This window comes from Eubalaena glacialis, chromosome 17 (genome assembly GCF_028564815.1).
Source record: "Eubalaena glacialis isolate mEubGla1 chromosome 17, mEubGla1.1.hap2.+ XY, whole genome shotgun sequence".
NCBI classification, from domain to species: domain Eukaryota; kingdom Metazoa; phylum Chordata; class Mammalia; order Artiodactyla; family Balaenidae; genus Eubalaena; species Eubalaena glacialis.
Genome location: NC_083732.1, coordinates 55937412 through 55957979, shown reverse-complemented (window position 1 = coordinate 55957979; position 20568 = coordinate 55937412). Strand labels below are relative to the sequence as shown.

Sequence of the window (20568 nt, the reverse complement as noted above, 5' to 3'; positions counted from 1 at the left end):
AAAATACATACAGAGATATCATAAATGTAGTCTGAACATAAATCAAAATATTATCTGAGGCTTTTATCTGATTGAAGCTAAAGAAGTATATTACTTACCTATTAGAAATCTATTTATAAAATTAACTATATTTTGCCAAATCATCAAAGAAAGGAAAAAAATTATTTTTGATAACTATCCTATTGAATCCTAGTTTACAAACTTTTCTTCTAAAAAAATACAAACAATCTGGAAGAGGCACAACAAAACAAAAGATGATTATGGACAATAATGATGACAGTGACAGAAATAACATATTCCAAATGGACAAAGTTTAAAAGGCCAAATTCATGTACTCTTTAAATGCTACAGTCACCAGTTAGGCATGTACCAAATTAAGTATAATAAAAAAAGGTATAATCAGTGTATGCAGCTGTTTTCTCACTTTGAAGTAACAATTACACAAGAAAAAGCATGGCTATTTGTGTGTTTATTTTCTAGATTCAGTAGGGTAGAGTATAAAACAATTTACTGATATCTTTCAAAAGTCAAAGGAATAAGAATAGAAATTGTTAAAATGCATCGAGATAAGAATATGTAATACTTTGTTATAATTTTATTTTCAAAGGCAGTGCAATTCAAAAAGAAAATACTGTCTTTGGTTTTATTTTACCTGCTCTTTCAAGAGTCTAATAACTGCAAAAACACTTTTCAGAGTGACAGTAATAAACTAGCTGTTGATAAAAAAATTAACGGTCATTTATACGAACGCTTTCCAAAGTACCTGATGTACAAATATTAAAAGCAAATTACTTAAAAATAAAACATATTTGGTACTGTGTATTAAAAGACTTTACAACAGTCATATTTTTGACCCTGAAATTTCACTTCCCAGGATCTTTCCTAAATAAATAAATCAATGTGCAAAGATGTACATACATATTCATTACACCATTGTTTGATAATTGCAAAGGCCAGGGAAAAGAAACTCCAAATGTCCAAAATAGGGGATTAGTTAACTGCATTTATGGTGTATCTACAGAATATTACACACTCACAAAAAACGATGAGAACAGTGTGCATGTGCATTCACATATATAAATTATATAAAGATACTGCAATTAGTAATTATAAAACACTAAATGGTGGATATGGTACTATAGTTTGTAGTTTAAAAAACCATATATATTCATAAAAACATATATGCACAAAATTGACAAAAAAGACAAAGACATGGAGTGAAAAAGATTTAAGATTTACACACCAGAGTAGTTATCAGTTATCACTGGTTATTAGAAGTTAGTATAAGTGCTTTTGGTTTTTATTTGGGTTAATATATAGTTTATAAAGTATCCACAATGATTATACATGATACAGAAAAAATATTTTAGAAAAACACAAAATATGATGTTTATGTGAACAAGGACAAATTATCCAGTTTGAAAACCTTATATTTTTGTCATGATTTGATAGAATGTTTTGGAAATAAATGTTAAATAATTTTTAAGATGCAAATATGCAACTATTCATTATTTAATTTATCTTAGGGACATATATTTGTTAAATAAAAGCTGTGGGTGTATTGATTAAAAGTGATACAAAATAAGAAATACTTCCAAATGCAATAAAGCGCAGATCTTTCCAATTTTTATGAATGTTAATACAAAAAATGATCTGACATGTTTATAAATTTTCCATATTAGTTTTTTCAAGTGTAGGACTTAAGAAACTATGCAACAAATATTAAAGAAGTTACTTTAAAATGATTTCTTCACAATCACTTGCCTGTAATGAATTTTCTCATATTTTTAGACAAAAACTTTATCATATACTAGAACCACATAAAAAGTACACTTTTGTTAGCTAAATTATTTGTTAAAAGAGATGTAATGAAGGGAATAACAAATATTGGAACACATTAAATTGAGAAAAAGTATGGAAATAAATATTGTGAAAAAATTAAAAATTATGCACTAGATTATTTTGTATTACTACTAGGGCAAATAGAAGCATTTTCTTTTAAAGTGTAAATAAACTTAGTCTTAACTGTGCAACTAAGATACACAATTTTGAGGAATAATTATTTCCAAATCAATCAATTTTGAGGATTCTTCTACTGTTGTCACTAGGAAATAACACATTTGGAATGAAAGAAAATATAATTTATTTTTCTTATAATGTGTTTACTTATTTGCTCCTAGGAATGCAGGAAAACTGAACTTCATAGTTGCCTAAGTAAAATGTGGAATTAAATGAAACATAAGAGTTCTAGAAACTTATAAACTGTTGTCCTACTGTGAGGTTCATAGTTAAGGGCTATAGTCTTTTGAATTATGTTCTAAACCTTTATGATCTGTTTTAGATACTTAGGTTACCTGTGTATCTGTATTCTGTTTCTCTATTAACTCTCTGCCATATTCATTAAATAATACTTCAAAGGAGATGTTATAGATAAATTTCAGACTTCTTTCACTATAGTCAAAAGAAACTAATATGCAAACTACTTTAGGACATAAGTTATAAGGAGTGATCTAGTGATCTCAGGAAACAGAGTATGTCTACTTTTGACATCTACATTCAGTGAACAGACTTACTGAGATTTTATTATTCAGAGGACTTGGATTTTAGCACCATTTTAGGTTTCAACATGTAAAATCAGGATGTACTTGGGATCGTGGTGGAAGATCAGGGTTTTGTCCATGGAGAGTGCAGAGGAGGTAATCATCACAGAGTTGATAGGGCTTTGGAATTGCCCAGATTTAGGGTAATGAGTATATTTATGATACATAGGATTGAAGAAAATCTTAAAAATAGCACTGGTTTAGAAGGTGAGAGTCAAGACTTGGGTTCAAGTCTTAATTTCATGAGCCCTGTAACTGCAAGCACTTCATTTCACCCTTCTGAGCATAAAGTTCGTCATCTGTAAAATGAATAATTTTGGACCAGATACTCATTATGATTCCTTCTGCCCTACAGCTCTCTGGTTAGTTAATTCTGAAGGCAAATGATGCTTGTTTGTTCTTTTATATTGTAATACCTACTTCATCAATATAGATAATGTAAAGTGTCCTAGAAATTCTTGCTCTATTTGCCCTGGTATTGCATTCATTAAAATTTCCTTTATAGAATGTGTGTATGCATGTGTGTGTGTGTGTGTGTGTGTACAGAGGCAGGGAGAGGAATAGGATGAAGGAAGAAGGGAGGGAAGGAGAAAGGCAAAGAAAGAGGAAGGGAGGGAAAGAGAAAGAGAAAATTGAAAAGCTCATTAAACCAGGAACTTTGCCCAAGAAAAAAATCATAAAGGTGATCTAATCTAGAAGCATCTTTTAGACTAGCTAAAGTGTAACTGTTTCACCTACATATTGATACATTTGTCGCAGGGTGTACAGTGACATCTTTAGGAGAAAATGTTTAGCAACCTTCTAATAACTTAATTATTTTAAACTTGTTAGTCACAATTCCTATATCTTTAAAATAACCTTTAGTTTAGAGGATAAACTAAATTTTAAAATGAAAGCCCCTCAGAGAAGGAATGCAATGATTATCATTAAAATTGCTTTTAAGAAAAAATGCAATAACCATTGATAAAAGATAAAAACATGAGTCAGATTCATCAGGTTAATAAACTATTTCTCATATGTGTTCAGCACTTTGGAATGTTCTGACTTTTCCCTGATAGCTAAAATCTACATTAAGGAAGAGATAATCCACAGAGTAGCACATATTATTACCATGCGTATGACTTGTCTCCTATTGTGTTTTGGTATGACACAATTATCACAGACCACTGTGTCCCACATCTGGGGCCTAATTAACATATATCCTTAAGATATATTTCAACTACATCCACTCTTTACACACATCAAAAGATTGCACAGAAGATATGAAAGGAGCATAATAAAGAAATTTAAATGCATCTTTACATTTGTTTGTTTAGAAACAAACAGAAATTTAAATATACTTAGAAATATTGACAGTTAATGTAAAAATCATGAAAAAATAAAAATATCCATCATATAAAAACTGGGATAAGACCCATGCTGGAAAAGAGACCCATATAATTTTTCTTATGTATATTAGTGTGGCAATTAATAATAAATCTATATATGCCCTTGAATGAAGTATTTAGATATATGGCTTTCAAGTAGTACTTGTGCTTGGACATCAAGCTGTGTTTCTTTCTCCAAGGATGCTAATATTGATTACTATTGGCCAATGGTACAGGAATGACTATACAGAGCAATTAATGTCACATAGTATAACACTCCCTCAGAATTCAAAGAAATGCATCCTAAATATTTCATGAATAGGGACATTTTACAAAACATTCCTGTTCAATACTGAGAAGAAAGAGGAATAAAATTTAGATGAGATCACTCAGAGAAAGAAGGATGAGGATTAGATGAAGAGGCATCAGGAGAGACTAACCTAAGTTAGAGACTGAAATGAATTTCATTCAACTTTCCAAATACCCACATGGTAATATCAGTTGCACTGAGGATCCTTAAATAAAACTGCAAATTGGATTGAGTTGGTCTCCACTGACATTAGTGTTCCCTTTCTGAATTCCTCTCTTCCTGCTCTCCTCTTCCTAGACCTCTAGTATTGTTCTTTCACGTTGTTCACCGTAAAATGTCCCCTCATGCATTCTCCACCTTGTCACAGATAAAGTGCCCATTTCCTGAGGTTAAGGGCATGGATTCTGGCACCAAATCTGATTCCTTCAGTTTAAATTCCAGCTTTAAATGACTGGAGTAAGTTATTTAACTGATCCGTATCTGAATTTTTCAATTTATAAACTAGAATTAAAAATAGTATTTACAAAGGGTGGGAAACTCAGTTATGGATTAAAATAATTTATACTACAGTGACTTAAAATTATCCAAAATGTTGACAGCATTTCTGAAATCTGTGATTGAGGAAATGCAAAGTTCAAATTGGTTTTGATCACTGAGTCCTAGAGTTTTGCAACTACTCCAAGCCCAAACCCTCCCAATCCCCTTGTCTGAGCTAGTTCTTACACTGGGTCTCCCAAGAGTAAAATCTATAGTATGTGGAATTAACTTCCAAGTCATCAATTATTCATCACCATTCCAAGTTTGGTAAGTGGGGCCCACCGTATCTAGTATAAAAACAATGGATTTTTACATGATGTGAGCACTTGTGCCTGTGTAAGTGAGCCTTATATATTTGCGCTATAAAGTTAGAATACCCAAATGTAGAGAGCCTCTTACTGTATCTCCAATACTGAGTCAAGTGCAATATGTTATCTGGTTACTGCTGGTTCCTTCTTATTTCATGGTGACTTTACTCAAAGAAAAACTTTATCATTGAGTACTGTAGTTAAGTCTGATATTATGAAACTTATGTCTCAAAGGTTTCCCCAAATGTCATATTTGCCAAACCCAGTGATCATTCCTCAGAACCATTCTACTGGTCCTCACTGCAGCATTTGATATAATTACGACACTATCCTTGACATTCTCTCCTTCAACTGTTTGGCCCTGCACTTTAATGCCACTCCTTAGTTCACTCTTTACCAGACATTGTGTTGACTCATCTTTCTCAGTCCATCTTTCAAATACATGCATTTCCTAAAGTTTTATTCTATCCCTGAGTGATTCTGTCTAAATCCACAGCTTCAACTGTCACTTCAATGATGAGGGTTCCTACCTTCACCTTTCCTGTAACCCTAAGATTCACATTTCTGGTTATCTCCTAAATGCACCTAAAATCCCCCATCAGCACCTAAAACTCAGCTTGTCCCAAACAAGTTAAAGTTACTTCTCATGTATGCTCTTCCTTTAGTTATCAGTAAATGTCTAAAATATCCAGAATCTATTTCTTTGTTAATTGCCTTGCTTGTTCTTGATCTTTCTTGGTTAACTGACCACTGCTTTAGACTCAAAGCTTTAGTCCTTTCTTGGTTTCCCAGCTCATCTACTGTAGTCATCTCTTCTCTCTGAAGCTGTAGGTCAACCCTATCCATTACCATGCTCTGTTTTGGGGTGGGACTTGGCTCTTAATTGCTTGAGTTGTGTTAGATTAAGTAAGTTTTTCTATTAGCATATATTTAGTACTGTTTGAGTAATATATTAAAATTCATTTTAACTTTGTATATTTTCAATAATTTTTAAAGTCAGATTTATTAAGGCATAATTTACAAAAATTAATATTCACACTGCTTAGGTACAAAGGTCTATGACATTTGATAAATAGATATAGTCACGCAGCCTCGCTGCAATCAAGCTACAGAGTATTTCTGTCACCCTAAAACGTTCCCTGGTGTAGCTTTGCTGTCAGTCCTCTCTCTGCCAGCTCAGATAACCACTGATCAGATTTTGATCTAGCTTTTAATTTTTCTTCAATAATGTTTTTAGACTAAAATTTTATTTGATCAAGGCATAGCAAATGAAATGTAACAACGCTTTTAAAAATACACAGCTAAAATCTTGCATTCTAGAACTTGATACTAATGTTCTGGCACAATTAAGTTCTTAACAATGATAGTAATACTCTGTACATGCCAGGAACTGTGTTGAGAGCTTTGCATGCGTTATAATTATGTTACTCAATCAGCACAGCTGTTTGTGGTAGGACTTATTATTTTTTCAATTTTACTCATTAGAAAATTTGTAAGGTGGCTGACATTGGTCTGTTCTCCAAAACTTATAATTTGAAATATTTAGTCATGAAATGACTCTTCTTTCTCTCTCAACACACCACTCTCAACTCTTGTTTAATTCTTTTTTCTTCCCAATGTTCTCCCTTTTAAAACTTCCCTTTTTCGTTTCTAGCTGCATCTCCTCTTTGGCTAATTTTCTTTTTTGGTAATGCTTCTTCAACTTATTTCCCTATGAGCCAGTCTTAACCTGTGATATAGTCATTTTTAATCTGTAATCTTCCTTTTAGAGATTCCTTCTGATTCTCATCCTTTAATTTGAATTGGTCTATCAACTTCCTTCACACTCTGCATGACCTTATAATCTATGACTAGGTTCTTCCCATCAGTTGCATCATGTAATTAATTAATGCAATACTTCTATTTATTGTCTTTCATTTTCCATTAAACTTTGCCTTTCCCATTATTAGTTCCCTTCCTCATCCCTACCCTCACATCCCACACCCCATCCCCTCAAGCCTTCAAGCAGGCTGATAAAAGAAACTACCATCTGTCAAGTCACATCTTTCTCTTCAGTTAAATTATAACCTAATTTACATTCCCTTGGCAATTATCTCCAATATATTCGTGCCAACTTACCTTTTTTTATATTAAACCTATTTATTGCTCATGCCAACCCATTTATATTACAATATTTTTATAGATATTAAAACATAGACCTTTAAACAAGCAAAGAGGAAGAAAGTGATCTGAAAACAATCATGATGTGCTTTTACCATGATTTATGAATATTCAGCAAGTATTGTGTATATGTTAATACTTATTAAATAACTTGCTTACTAACTTGGCTTAACAATATATACACTTTCCTTTCAACTGAAATAATTTTAAAAATATATTTTAACCATAACTACCATCCAGAGCTATACTTTCTTCATTCATCTGTCTGGAAATCTGAAATATTTATAACTCATCTGCCACTGACACTTAAATGCCTTTTCAGAAAAATATTTTACAGCAAAAATAATTCTTCTCTTCTGAAATTTAAATGCCCTTATTTTACCTTTTGTTTATTGATCTTAATTATATATGTATCTCCTGGCTCCTTTACATAGTTGGGTTCTTCTTATTCTTCTGGTTTAGTTCAGATATTACTTCTTCAGACAAGACTTCCTGGATTACTCCATTTAAAATAACTTCTTCCTCATTCCAGTTGCACTAGGTTACATAAGTGTTTTTAATAGTACTTATAACTATCTAAACCTACCGAATTTAGTGGCCATTAACCCTCCCAAAAATATAATTTTCACAACGGAAGAGACCTTGTCTGCTGTTGTCATTGTTATATCCCCAGCACCTAGAATAACACCTGACATATAATAAATATTCAGTAGATATTTGTTGAACAATGAATTTTCAGGCTGTGAAATACCCTTACATTACTGGAATAAGAATTTCAGAAATACCTCTCTTTTAATTCAGCCAATTGTGATATATGATAGTTTAATATGCCATTATGATACCCATATAATTATGCATCTGGCATAGTCAAACTTTCAGATTGTGTATTTTATAAAGGTATCTTAATAACCTCTGCTTTGGATTTTTCTTCCTCTCTTAATAAAGACTAATTATCATTATTTACACAGCAAACCTAGAATTAACTATAATTCTGAGTAGAAAATATATATATTGGTGTTCAAAAAACATTGAGAAGGAATTTGAATAGTTTGAACAATTCATGACATATGTATTAAAAATAACTTTTTAGCTGCCTGCCACTTTATGAAAAATTTATCTAATCTTTAAAACAATCTTTCAATCCTATATGAGAAAAGTGGTAGCTCACAGTTTTTTGGTTTATTTTTCCTTTTTTGGCATTTATTTGCTTACTCTTGAAATAGAAATTTTTTCATTTTGGCTCGTCATTTGTTTTTATTCTTCTGAGGATTGAAAGTATATGCATACACACACACACAAATTATCAACTCTCTTTTACTAAAGAGGAAACTGGAACTTGGAGAGATTATGATGCCTAAGATCACAGAGGCCTTCAAATCTCATACTTTACTGCTACATCAACATTCATGCTTCCTTAATAGGACAATAGAGGATAAAACATTACTTGTTTGACTGTCCTTTAAGTAAAGCATATTTGTTTTTTAAAAATATCTAGAATTAAGTAGTTTGTCTTGTTTCTCGTGCTACAGATGGACAACCAAACTGGTCAATAAGCACAGTCCAATGCCCAGCTCTATTGAAATATTTTTCTCTCCATTTTTAAACAATCCTAGAAGTGGGTATATTATCTGAACTCCTTACTCATTCATTGTTTACATAGATTATTGGTATATTAAATTTAGATTCAAAACGCTATTGCAAAACCCATGATTTTGCTAATAACAAACATAAATCATAAGTGAAGAGCTAAATAAGTATATCTTTCTGAAAAAATAACCTTTGGTATAATTTGTTTTAGTAGTAATAATTAAAAAGAACTACCATTTTTTGATTATCTAGTATGGACAAAACTCCATGACAAGTTCTTTACAAGTATTGCTACTTTCCATTTTATTCAAATTACAAAAAATATAGAAATAATTGTTTCTCATTTCTATGTCAATAAAATTATTCAGTTAGATGGTTGGATATATATCATAATTTATTTACCCATTCCTCCATTACTTAACATTCACGGTAGCATCCTTTTTATTGTTACAAATAATGCTTTAGTGAAACTTGTACATACATTTTTATCTGAATCTCTATTTCCACCATATCAGAATCTGCAAATATTTTTAAGGCCCTTGGTGTATATTAAAAAAATTGCTTTTAGAAATATTAAATTATGCTGCCACTATTTTACCATACTCTCCCCAGCATTAAAATGCTGTTTTTTTAAGTACGTAAAACATAGTATCTTTAAAAAAAAAAAGTCACCTATATGGTTATGAAAAAAATAAAGTATTTTTTATATATTTACTGACCACTGAATTTCTTGCTTAGTGAAATGTCTGTATATGTCTTTTGCCCATTTTTCTATTAGAGTTTTATAGAATATATAATTTGTTCAACAAAGTGATTCAGGTGTTAAGGCTTTTAATACTCTGAGTGGCTGCAAATATGTTTCACAATTTGTTGTTTGCCTTTTAACTTGTTTATGCTGATTTTGATATTTTGAAGTTTATACCTGCCACACTGTAGTCAGATCTCTCTTTTTAAATTTCCTTCACTGCTTTTATTGTTAGAAAGGCATTCTCCCTCCAGAGAAAAGCTCTTTTATGCTTTCATTAAACATAATTAACTCAATCTCACCGCAGTTCATTTTGTTTAATAGGAAGTATAAGCAAGCAGCCCAAAGTCTCGTCCCTAGTGGGTGACAAAACTTGGTTTAGAATTCAGACCTAAATGGGTTCAATGTTCTTGCTGTTTCTATCCAACTCTCTTGCCTCAGAAATGATAAAGTTCATTTCTGGTGTAGCAGTCCTGATGCACAAGTTTGTACGACAACTAGCTCCTGAACTGGTAGCCACAAACTAGTATAAGATATGTGTAATGCATAAAACAAAATAAATTAATTTTATCTTTCTATCATATCGTGGAAAGAATGCTTACACATCAAAATGCATTGGCTTCAATACAGCGGATTCAAAATAAAAATTGTTTTTTAATATGTTTTACACAATAAAATAATAGCTTCACTTGTATAGTGCTTACTATGTACCAGGCACTGTTTTTAGGTGCTTTACATATTAAATATTAACTGATTTCATCATTACAAAAGCACTTTGACGTAGCAGTATTCAGTTGGCCAAAAAGTTCGTTTGGTTTTTTCCATAAGATGGCTCTAGTAGCGCTTAGTTGTCTTCAACTTCATTCGAAACAATTTTGTTAGATTTTATTGTGACAGCTGTCATATCAGCGTGCATTTTAAAAAAACTTATCAAAATTGGTGAATTTTTGTGTAGCCATTTTAATATTGAAGATGGAAGAAAAAGAGCAACATTTTCTGCATATTATGCTTTATGATGTCAAGAAAGGTAAAAACACAACAGAAACACAAAAAACGATTTGTGCACTGTCCAGAATTAGTTAACAGAAAATGCATAATCTTCCATCAGTATAATGCAAGACTGCATGTTTCTTTGATGACCAGGCAATAACTGTTACAGCTTGGCTGGGAAGTTCTGATTCATCCACTGTATTCACCAGACATTGCATCTTCAGATTTCCATTTATTTAGGTCTTTACAAAATTCTCTTAATAGAAAAAATGTCAATTCCCTGGAAGACTATAAAAGGCACCTGTAACAGTTCTTTGCTCAAAAAGATAAAAAGTTTTGGGAAGATGGAATTATGAAGTTGCCTGGAAAATGGCAGAAGGTAGTGGAACGAAACGGTGAATACGTTGTTCAATAAAGTTCTTGGTGAAAATGAAAAATGTGTCTTTTATTTTTACTTAAAAACCGAAGGAACTGTTTGGCCAACCCAATATTATTATCTCCATTTTACAGGGGAGGAATCTGAGGCAGAGAGAGCAACTTTCTCAGGATCACACAGCAAATAAGTGGTGAGACTGACCAGGCAGTCTAGCTGTATAGTCTGTGCTCTAATACTGCTTCTCAGACTGTTTCTTACCAGAACAATACTTCCCCCAACACAGATATTCTTATGAAAGAGAGTTAAACTGGACAATTGGCCTAGGTAAAATTGAATGTCATAGTATTAACAGGGCATGAATAATATTTTGAGAATTTAGCAGTAACATCTTACAATCAGGATTAAGTTCTTAATGCAGATGCAATTTTATTTCCATAAAAAACGTAAAAACAATGCATTCTAAACCCCCATTTTAAGTATGAGACAGCTGAAACCTGAAGACATTAAATTACGTGTCTGGAATCACAGTTCACTAGCAAGATTAGGGCTAAAACTAGATCTCCTGACTTCTAATAATCTTTCCAATTTCCTCCACACCACCCCACACAAGGAAGAAATGCTCAAAACCATGTTTATTCCATGTTTGGGTATTCCTATTATTTCAAGATCCAAGAACTTTCTTAACTCTCTTCTCTTATATTTGAGTATTTATAAGGCTTTAAAGAATTAAGTATTACACTTTATCAATAGTAGCTTTCATATATGATGTGATGTTTTTATATATATGTACATACACATATTTCATTTGAGACTTTTTGGTTAAAATATCACTTAATAACTTAACTTAATAAACTTAATAACTTAATAAACTTAACTTAATAAAATGTTAAGCTTAAACTTATATAAAAAATTTCTCGAATCTACTGTGTCTCTCATAACATCTAAGCTATCTAACACAGTATTGAACATAGAGTTGACATTATGTGCCTCCTTATAAACTGAGTGATTTTCATTTTCTGATAAGATTTCAGTGTACTAGGGTTATGGTTTTCATGACTGAGCAATCTTGCACATTTTTTTTTTTTTTGGCCATGCCGCGTGTCTTGCGGGATCTTAGGTCTCCGACCAGGGATGGAACCCGCATCCTCGGCAGTGAAAGAGTGGAGTCCTAACCACTGGACCGCCAGGGAACTCCCCATGACTGAACAATCTTGAGTACCTGTGTCTTAGACTTTTGTTAATAATATTAAGTCCATTAAATATAGGATGTAATGAAGAACAGAGAATATCTATAAAATAAATAGAATATGTAATGAGAAGTTTGGTAGTAAATCAATAATTGAAAATTTGGAGAAATTTCAGTAACAGTTTATAAGTGCATTTATAGGTACACACATATACACTTATGTTAAACTTCCCCTACAATGAATGTTACTTCTCTTTACCTTTTAGAACATAATGCAAGTAGAACAAAATGTCAAATGAAAGCTCACAGCACTCAAAATATGGTATAGATGCCAAGCAAATATAATAAGAATTGAAGTGAAAATTTGAAATACATACCAATGGACAATATTCAGAACAATCAAAGAAACAAAACAAAAAAGGGAATCATTTTCATGCTAAAAAGAATACTGTGATTGCAATAATTTAGCCCAGACTTCTCTCCAGAGTTCCAGACCCATACATCCAATGACTGCTATTAGATATTTACACTTAAATATTCCAAAGGAACCTCAAACTAACCCATCCCCAAACTGAAGTCTTTATTTTGCACTTAAATATTTGTTCAACCCATATTCCCTGTAAGATAAAATATACCACCATATATCCAAACATTTCAGTCACGCAAGATTATCTTATTCTTCCTTTTCCTTGCATCAGTAATATCCAATCGATAACTGTCTTATAGATTCTACATCTTTAAATAACTTCTCATGTATCAACTGTCTCTATTGATTCAGCCCATTATGATCTCTTAACTGATTTATGCAATATCCTTATAAATGATCTTTCTGCTTATATAGCTCTGCTCCATTTTTTACCTAGTTTCCAAAGTAGTCTTTCTAGAAACAAATATCTGATCGTGTCTCTCTCTTGCTTTACACGCCTCAATAACTTACACAATCTTCAGAAACCCTCCCCTGCCTTCTTTTGTCTAAACTTGTTTGAAGCCATTTTACCACATTGTTTCCTCTGCCTGTCATATTCTCTACACACAAGGCCAACATATTTCTGGTTTTTAACGTTCAACTCAAGGATCATTGCTTCTGTGAAGTCTTTCTTGAACTAATATCCATACTGCTCAGGTGGAAATAATAACACCATCCTTTGTGATTCCATTGTAGTCTATATATACATAAATCATGTATATATAGATTTCTCATAGCACCTATAATATTATTGAGTTTACTTGTTAAACTCACACTAGAAAAAGCCCATGAGGATGGGGGCCATTTTGTGTGTCCTGTTATTTCCAGCACCTAGAACAGTACCACACAGCATGTGCTTAATAAATGTGTTGAATGAATGTTCAAGTTTTAGTCCAAGTGTTACTTCTTTCATGAAGCTTTGTCTGGCCATCTATTTGAAACAAATTTTATTTGACTTTATACCTTTGTAGAATATATTGTTAGAGTCATCCACATTAGTACATAAACACAGCATGTTACCCACATATTTTAACTCCTCTGTGATACTGATAGCTTGTTTAGGGCATGTATTAGGTCTTTAGTATCTTCCATAATCTAGCACATTGCTGAACTCAAGACAAAAATAAAATATTTTTAGAATTATGTATTAAAAAGCTGAAAACAAGTTTTAAGCCTAAAATAGATTGAAGTACAAGTTATGATTAATTTGTTAATTTAATCTACCTGACTATATATAAATATACATATATGTGAATCTGGAGTTAGCTACCCAGTTATGGAAAAAATGCATATACACCTATGACATAAAATTAATCATTTTATTTTTATCCATCTAATTGGAGTAGTTGCTGTTAAAAGTTGAATATACAACTACCTAAAATAAAAATGCCTGCAGATTTAACATTTTGTTAATATAGGAAGAGAATGAAAAATTATAAAATAAGTAAAAAACAGTAAAAAATTTCTAAGGCAAGTTAGATAAATGAAAAATAACAAAGAAAAGCAGTAGAAGAGACAGACCTGCATGTCTTCTCCTTGTGGAGTCCACTTCTTCTGTGATCACATCGTGTAATGGACAGACATAGACAAAGGAGATGGATGTGAGTGGATGTACTCAAAAGGTAAAAAGTGACACTGAAGGAAAGGGCCTCAAACCATTTTGAGAAAAGATCCTGTGCACAGTTGTAAGGAAGATATAATCATATACATACCATATTAAAATAAAAAAAAAATGGAAGAACTGATGGTGAACTGGTTAAGCCACTATGGGTTAGCAGGATCAGAAAAATAAAGTTAGTGTAGAAATAAAGAGGATTCAAAAGTTTACAATTATTTATGGACAGCCAATCCTGAACAGTGATGCTGAAGAAAGATACCATTAGTAAAAACAACATTACTTGTATGACTGTATTGTTTAAGACATTACTGAGTCCATTTAAGATCTGTGAAAATGCTTTTAGAATTTTTACTTATCATTAAAAGGAAAGAAGTTAATCAAATCATCTTAAAAAGAGCAACAAAAATAGCTTGAGCAGACTTCTGTGCCTTTTAAGTTTCCTAAATTGATGAGTACATACATGAAAATAAGTATGACCAATAGGCCAATAATTCATTGAGTTACTTCAGTACAGCAAAATATTATTATAAAAATATTCTAGAGAGTAACAAATATAATAAAACTCATTATAAAAAAGAGTAGCTGAAATACATGGCTTTATTTAAATATTAAAGATTCAAGTTAATCTTCAATTTAGACCAATTTTCTTTGATCATATTCCCTTATGAGGCTTACTTATTCAGAAAATTCTTACAGACACCACATAACAGATCATTGATGTTTCCATTTAAATTTGCCCATCCAAGTCCAACATCTACTATAACAGATACAGCACATATTTTGGAAACACTTCTTTAACCATTGGTAGTGGAGAAGTTCAGAAGACATTTTATAGTGATTAAGCAGGAAATGTCTGCTAAACTGAGCATTCTAAGAAAACTTTTTTCCAAAAGATATTAATGAGTTAGTATTAGTATGACTGATACAGATAAACAATATAACACAAAACCAAAATGTCCTATTTTAATTACCTTCTTAGCTTCAAATTAGGTATTACAAAGTTCTTAATTCAAAATACCACATTCATTTCTGCAATACTTGTATCATAGCTTCTGAGCAATTTATAGAAAAACATGTTATACCAAAATATATTTGGAATATTGATATATTGAAATGATAACTCTTGAGAGAAATCTTTCCAATAACAAGTTTATCTCTTTCTCTGAATAGTGAGAAAATGAAAATTTTCCACTAGGAAAGAAGGGCTGAGATATCCAAAACTTTTTTTCTAAGAGAAAAGAGAAATCCTAGTATGTATTATAGAGAACTGAAAAAAAAATGACACATTTTGAAACTTAACAATGTCATTTTGATTATTACGTGAGCACACCTTTGACCTGTTCAAAATTAGACAGTAAATCTCATCACGATTATATTACAAACTAGACTTTGCCAATAGGATCGACCACTAGAAAAGTATTATCCTCCTGAAATGTACTCCTACATTAACATGCTATATGCCATATTTTCTTTTGCATCCCCAGTCCACCCATTTCTCAAAGAAGATAAAATAGAAAAATCTGAGATATATTAATATCATAGGTTAATGCTGAATTGTATCATATTTTGCATTATTTTTTATAGGCAAAACTTGCCTATATACATATTTACCACACTACTAACGAAGTTTCCACACATGCTAAATTGAAGTTGGTATGAATTGGATGAAATAACTGTTTAAGTATATTCTACCTCTAAGAAAACATTTTATTTTTTTGCAGAAAACATAAAAATAAATATCCTTTCACTACCTAGTATTTTCCTGTATCTTGACTATTTTATAATGGCACTGAGGCAATATTTTTCATGTTATATGGATTCAAAACATTCAAATTTCTTTCCAACCCATTTATTAATTTATTATAGAGAATAACTGAAGCACATAGAGTTCAAGTGACTTACCCAAGGTCATAAAACAAGTTCAATGGCAGAACCAGAAATAGAACAGAGGTCTCCTGATTACCAGGTCAAATTTCTTTCTACTAGATGCTATATGACCCAATAAAAACATGTGAAATAAAAAGTCTAGTAAGGGAAAAAAATCTTTTTATGTTGATACCTGAACTGGACATTTTATTACATAGTATTAATTAGAACGTTTTTAAAAAGAGGTACATGGTACAACTATGCAAGTAATTCACCAATACTTTTTACTCTTGTGAGGAATATGTAACTTAGCACCAACAATTTAATTGTTTTTAGAAAATAATACAAAATTTATATTTTAGAAAAGGATGAAAATGAAAGATTTTGACCAGGACCTCACTGTTAACTGAAAGTGCCCATTAAATCATTTTTCCATCACTTATGTGAATATGATCCATTAATAAAATAGATCATAATTAATCTTACATAAAAAATCACTTAACTTTAATTAGCAGATAGAACACTAATTTAAATCATAAAATTTCAATGTATAACTTTCAATTATACCAAATATATTTAAAAAATTTTTGACTTTCTTTTCTTCTTCATGGTTACAGTTTTTAATATATACTATTTGTATTAAACCAGACACATTTAAAAAGAGAAACTATATCCTTTAAATAGCTAGGTCTTATTTAAATGACAATAAACTATAAAAACTTATTTCATATATATTATTGTAATGAATTGCAGACTTCAGTGAACCTTGAAGGAGGTAAGAGTACCCCCTTCACTCTTCCTATCTCCCTAATTTTCCTTTAATCGTTACTTTGCCACAGTCAAACATTCTACTTTCAGTGCTGTTAATGGCAGTTCTAATGAGAAATCTTTCCAACACTTCATTTAACCAATAACCAGTTAGAGTGATTAAAAGATAGTAAAAGTATACCCTCTCTTAGGTGCCTATTACTGTCACAACTATGGCTGGATCTTAGTTTCAGATTTAAAAAATATAAAAACTTTGTAATAAGAGTGTACAGTATTTGGGGGAGGTTCATTACATCACGTGAGCTAACAAAAGAGAAATAAAATATTTTCATATATTACACTGAAAGACATTAATAAAATATAATGAATAACTCATAAATATCATTTATGGTAATTATTTTGGCAAAATATTTTTAAATTTAAAGTACCATCAATGTGCAAACTGTAAAAAGAATGGTCCTTAATCAAGCAAAGTAGTAATTATATATATATATATATATATACACACACACACAATAAACCTGTCTGTATTGGTCCTTAAAGTTATAAAAAGCTACTGAAGATAAACAGATATATAATAAAATACTCATTTTCATTAAGTTATATGGTGTAAAAGTAAGTTTATGAGGATGAATATAATATCAGCTTTTATGTAAAATTTTGTGCAAACCAAAATTTTCCTTGCTAATATAGTGTATTAACTACCATTATATTTCAAATGAACACATCTCAAGTTCAAACAGAAATGATAATCTGTAATCAACTTAATTTAAAAAGGCATAGACATGAGGCCTGTTTATGCATAAATGCACTTTTTAACAAGGGTATATGATATCTATTTGAAAATCTGTTGACTAACAACAGACATAATATTGGTTCTATTATCAGATTTAATTGTACTTGAGTAAATATCAATATATATTGTATAGAAGGAAGTATTCTCTTAGAAAGATTCCAGACAATGAAACAGAAGCCTCAAGACTTTAAGTGTATATTAGAACTTGCACGTAATTAAAAGTTAATCATAATTATGAGGGCTTTTTAAAGGTCATAGGAGCCTTAGAATGTTTCCTTTGAGGGAAGGCAAGATACCTTTCAAAATAAAGCCTAAAAGAGCATCTACTTAGTAGGCGTCTCAATGATACAAAGATCAGGACAGACCTAGAATATAAAAACAAAATATTTACCAAAGTTTACAGATTTCAAACTAAAACTTCTCCACTGTGACAAAAATCTTGTTGAAAAATTCCTCAAAGTTATTTGAATTTATTTTCTAAACTAATTATTACTTTCCATAATTTTGTCAACAACCATAAAATTATTGAATATTTACAAAAGCATCTACCTACCTATTGAAATGAGCAAAGTACAATCTTTTAAAATATTAAGCTATTTTTAAAACTAACAAAAATGTTTCTTTTTTAAATGTTTTGTCTCCTAGTTCAAGCTGTGCCAGTTTTTTTTTTTCTGATTCTATCCTTAGAGACTGACATGTAATGCAATTTTAAATGCAGAAGAAAAACATACTTAGAGTATTTATTGAGGGTGTTTAAAATAATTGATTTTCAAACTATAGGATGCTATATCATAAAAAAGAAAGTCATTTTAGTACAGGCTTGGCCTTATAAACTTATCTGTATGTTTAGAGGAAACTGAACTAACTTTAAATGAGCAACTAAATTCATAAATCATGAAATCTCACTTTATTCCAGGAGAACATCCTTGTTAACAAACAATGCTGTATTTACATCTGAGGGTGTTAGTAGTACTTAATTCCAAAATTCCGTCAGCTGATTTGTGTTCTATAAGATATTTACTTAGCTTGTTTTACGTCACTTTCTTCTGCCAAAAATAAAGTACATTCATTCTACAACAATCCAGAAATAATCAGAAATTACCAACCTGCTAATATTGACCAAGAACACAACCTCGATTATTTTTACCAGATTAGATGAATTAGACTAGCATCTAATTAGAAGACTAAATTAGAATATTGATTCAGACTGAAATAAATTGCTTCTACTTTAAAAACATGTCAAATTATTCAATAATGAAAGGAAGCAAAAGTTCATAACACCAAAATAGTCAAGAAAAAATTGAAATATAAAATTCACCCACAAAATACACCTTTGAATATTTAATTTTCCTGATGATAAATTTTATAAAGCATAATTCCAAAGGTTGAGCTAAGTAAAAGAAAATCCCTACCTTCACCATAGTTACAAATCCATAAAGAATACAATATGGAAATGTCCATGTTGGAAAAAATTAAAGGTTAATACATTAAAACATAACAATGCTAAAACTAGGGGCTTATGCACACAAAAGCAAGTAGTAAAACACAACTTGTTACTTTGAATATTTTCAATTTCCAAAATACTGTATAATCATACAGTAACCCAGCAAAGTGTTTCATTGCCCTCACTTTTCCAGAAAAACACAAGGATTTATTTTCCAGATAAGATACAGCAAGGTAAGTAGCATTGTCATGATTCAGGATAATTAGAGAAAAAGTAGCTAAGTCAATTCTAGATTTTCCTAGATATAGCATACCTTCTACTTATAAAATGACAAATCAAGATGGGCAATCTTTTTATGAATAGTATCAAGTAATCATCAAACATATCAGAAATCATTTATAATTACATCTCAAAGTAGATTCTGAACTATTTAAGTCCAAGACTTTCTTATTTTGGAGAAACTGAGAATCTATATCAGTTCTAAAACATTCATTTAGTCTAACTGAAGTTAGCTTTCTCACCATACTACTTTTGAGTTTAAGTAAAATATGAGATAAAATATTTTATGTAAAAATATGCTCTTTTCCCAGATACTGTCCTAATTACTAGAAGAACAGATAAACTCACAAAGCAAAAATAATAAATTTCAACAGATTAAACTTTGTTTTCAATGTTTAATAACACTGCATTACTGTAGGCCATAGTATTCTCATCTAGAATCAGATTGCTCATTGAGAAAATAAACAACAGATTTTCCATGCTCATATGTCCTTGATTTGCATTAAGAATGTTTTGTTAACTTTACGGCCTAAACAAAATCTAATCCATATTCTAAATGAGGAAGACATTTAGTGATTTACTCTGAACATCAGCCATAAAATCTGGGTTTTAAAATCATTTGTAGAATTCTTATATTTTATGATCACATCAAAAATACTAATATGATAAACATCATTATTTTTCCCAGGGATTTTCATCTACATTGCTGTCAGTTAAGTTAGAAATACTGAAAAAAAAAATCACCCATTTTGCTCATAATACTCTCAGGACAGCCTAGTTCAGAGATGTATTTTTCTTAAAAGAAGCAGATACTAATGTATATTACTTAAAGTTCATCTAAGTATTTGTTAACCCATTTTCTAGTCTATATAATGCCATTTAGTCCTCCAGTTCCATAGTCTTATATTTAAAATAAAAATTTCAAGGGATGTTTTAATTGTTAGTATACATCCTTAAAATGGCAAAATTCCCAGGTATTGTTCTTGCATAGATTTTCATAAAACAGCAAAAGAAAAAGATAACGATATATGCTATTGATACATAGCTAACTTTGCATCTTGGGTTTGGGTTCGAGTCCTTACAAACTTTTTCTAATGCCACAAGTTTACTACAATAATCATCTGATGAAGAATCTTTGACTATTAATGGAAGATGATCCCTTAGA

At 30.9% G+C, this 20568-nt stretch overlaps 1 protein-coding gene across 38 annotated transcripts in view; it reads right to left on the bottom strand.

Moving 5' to 3' along the window:
- RIMS2 (regulating synaptic membrane exocytosis 2) overlaps nucleotides 1–20568 on the bottom strand; it is a 596440-nt gene that overhangs the window by 153715 nt on the left and 422157 nt on the right. For 10 of the 38 annotated variants that reach the window (XM_061171493.1, XM_061171500.1, XM_061171491.1 and 7 more), the window contains one exon: nucleotides 14154–14186. The exons of 25 other annotated variants lie outside the window; for them this stretch is intronic. In XM_061171493.1, the coding sequence (XP_061027476.1) occupies nucleotides 14154–14186 (33 nt within the window). Of the gene's footprint in view, nucleotides 1–14153; nucleotides 14196–20568 lie in introns of all 38 variants that reach the window. 3 more of the 38 variants (XM_061171495.1, XM_061171510.1, XM_061171512.1) reach the window with 2 other exon arrangements.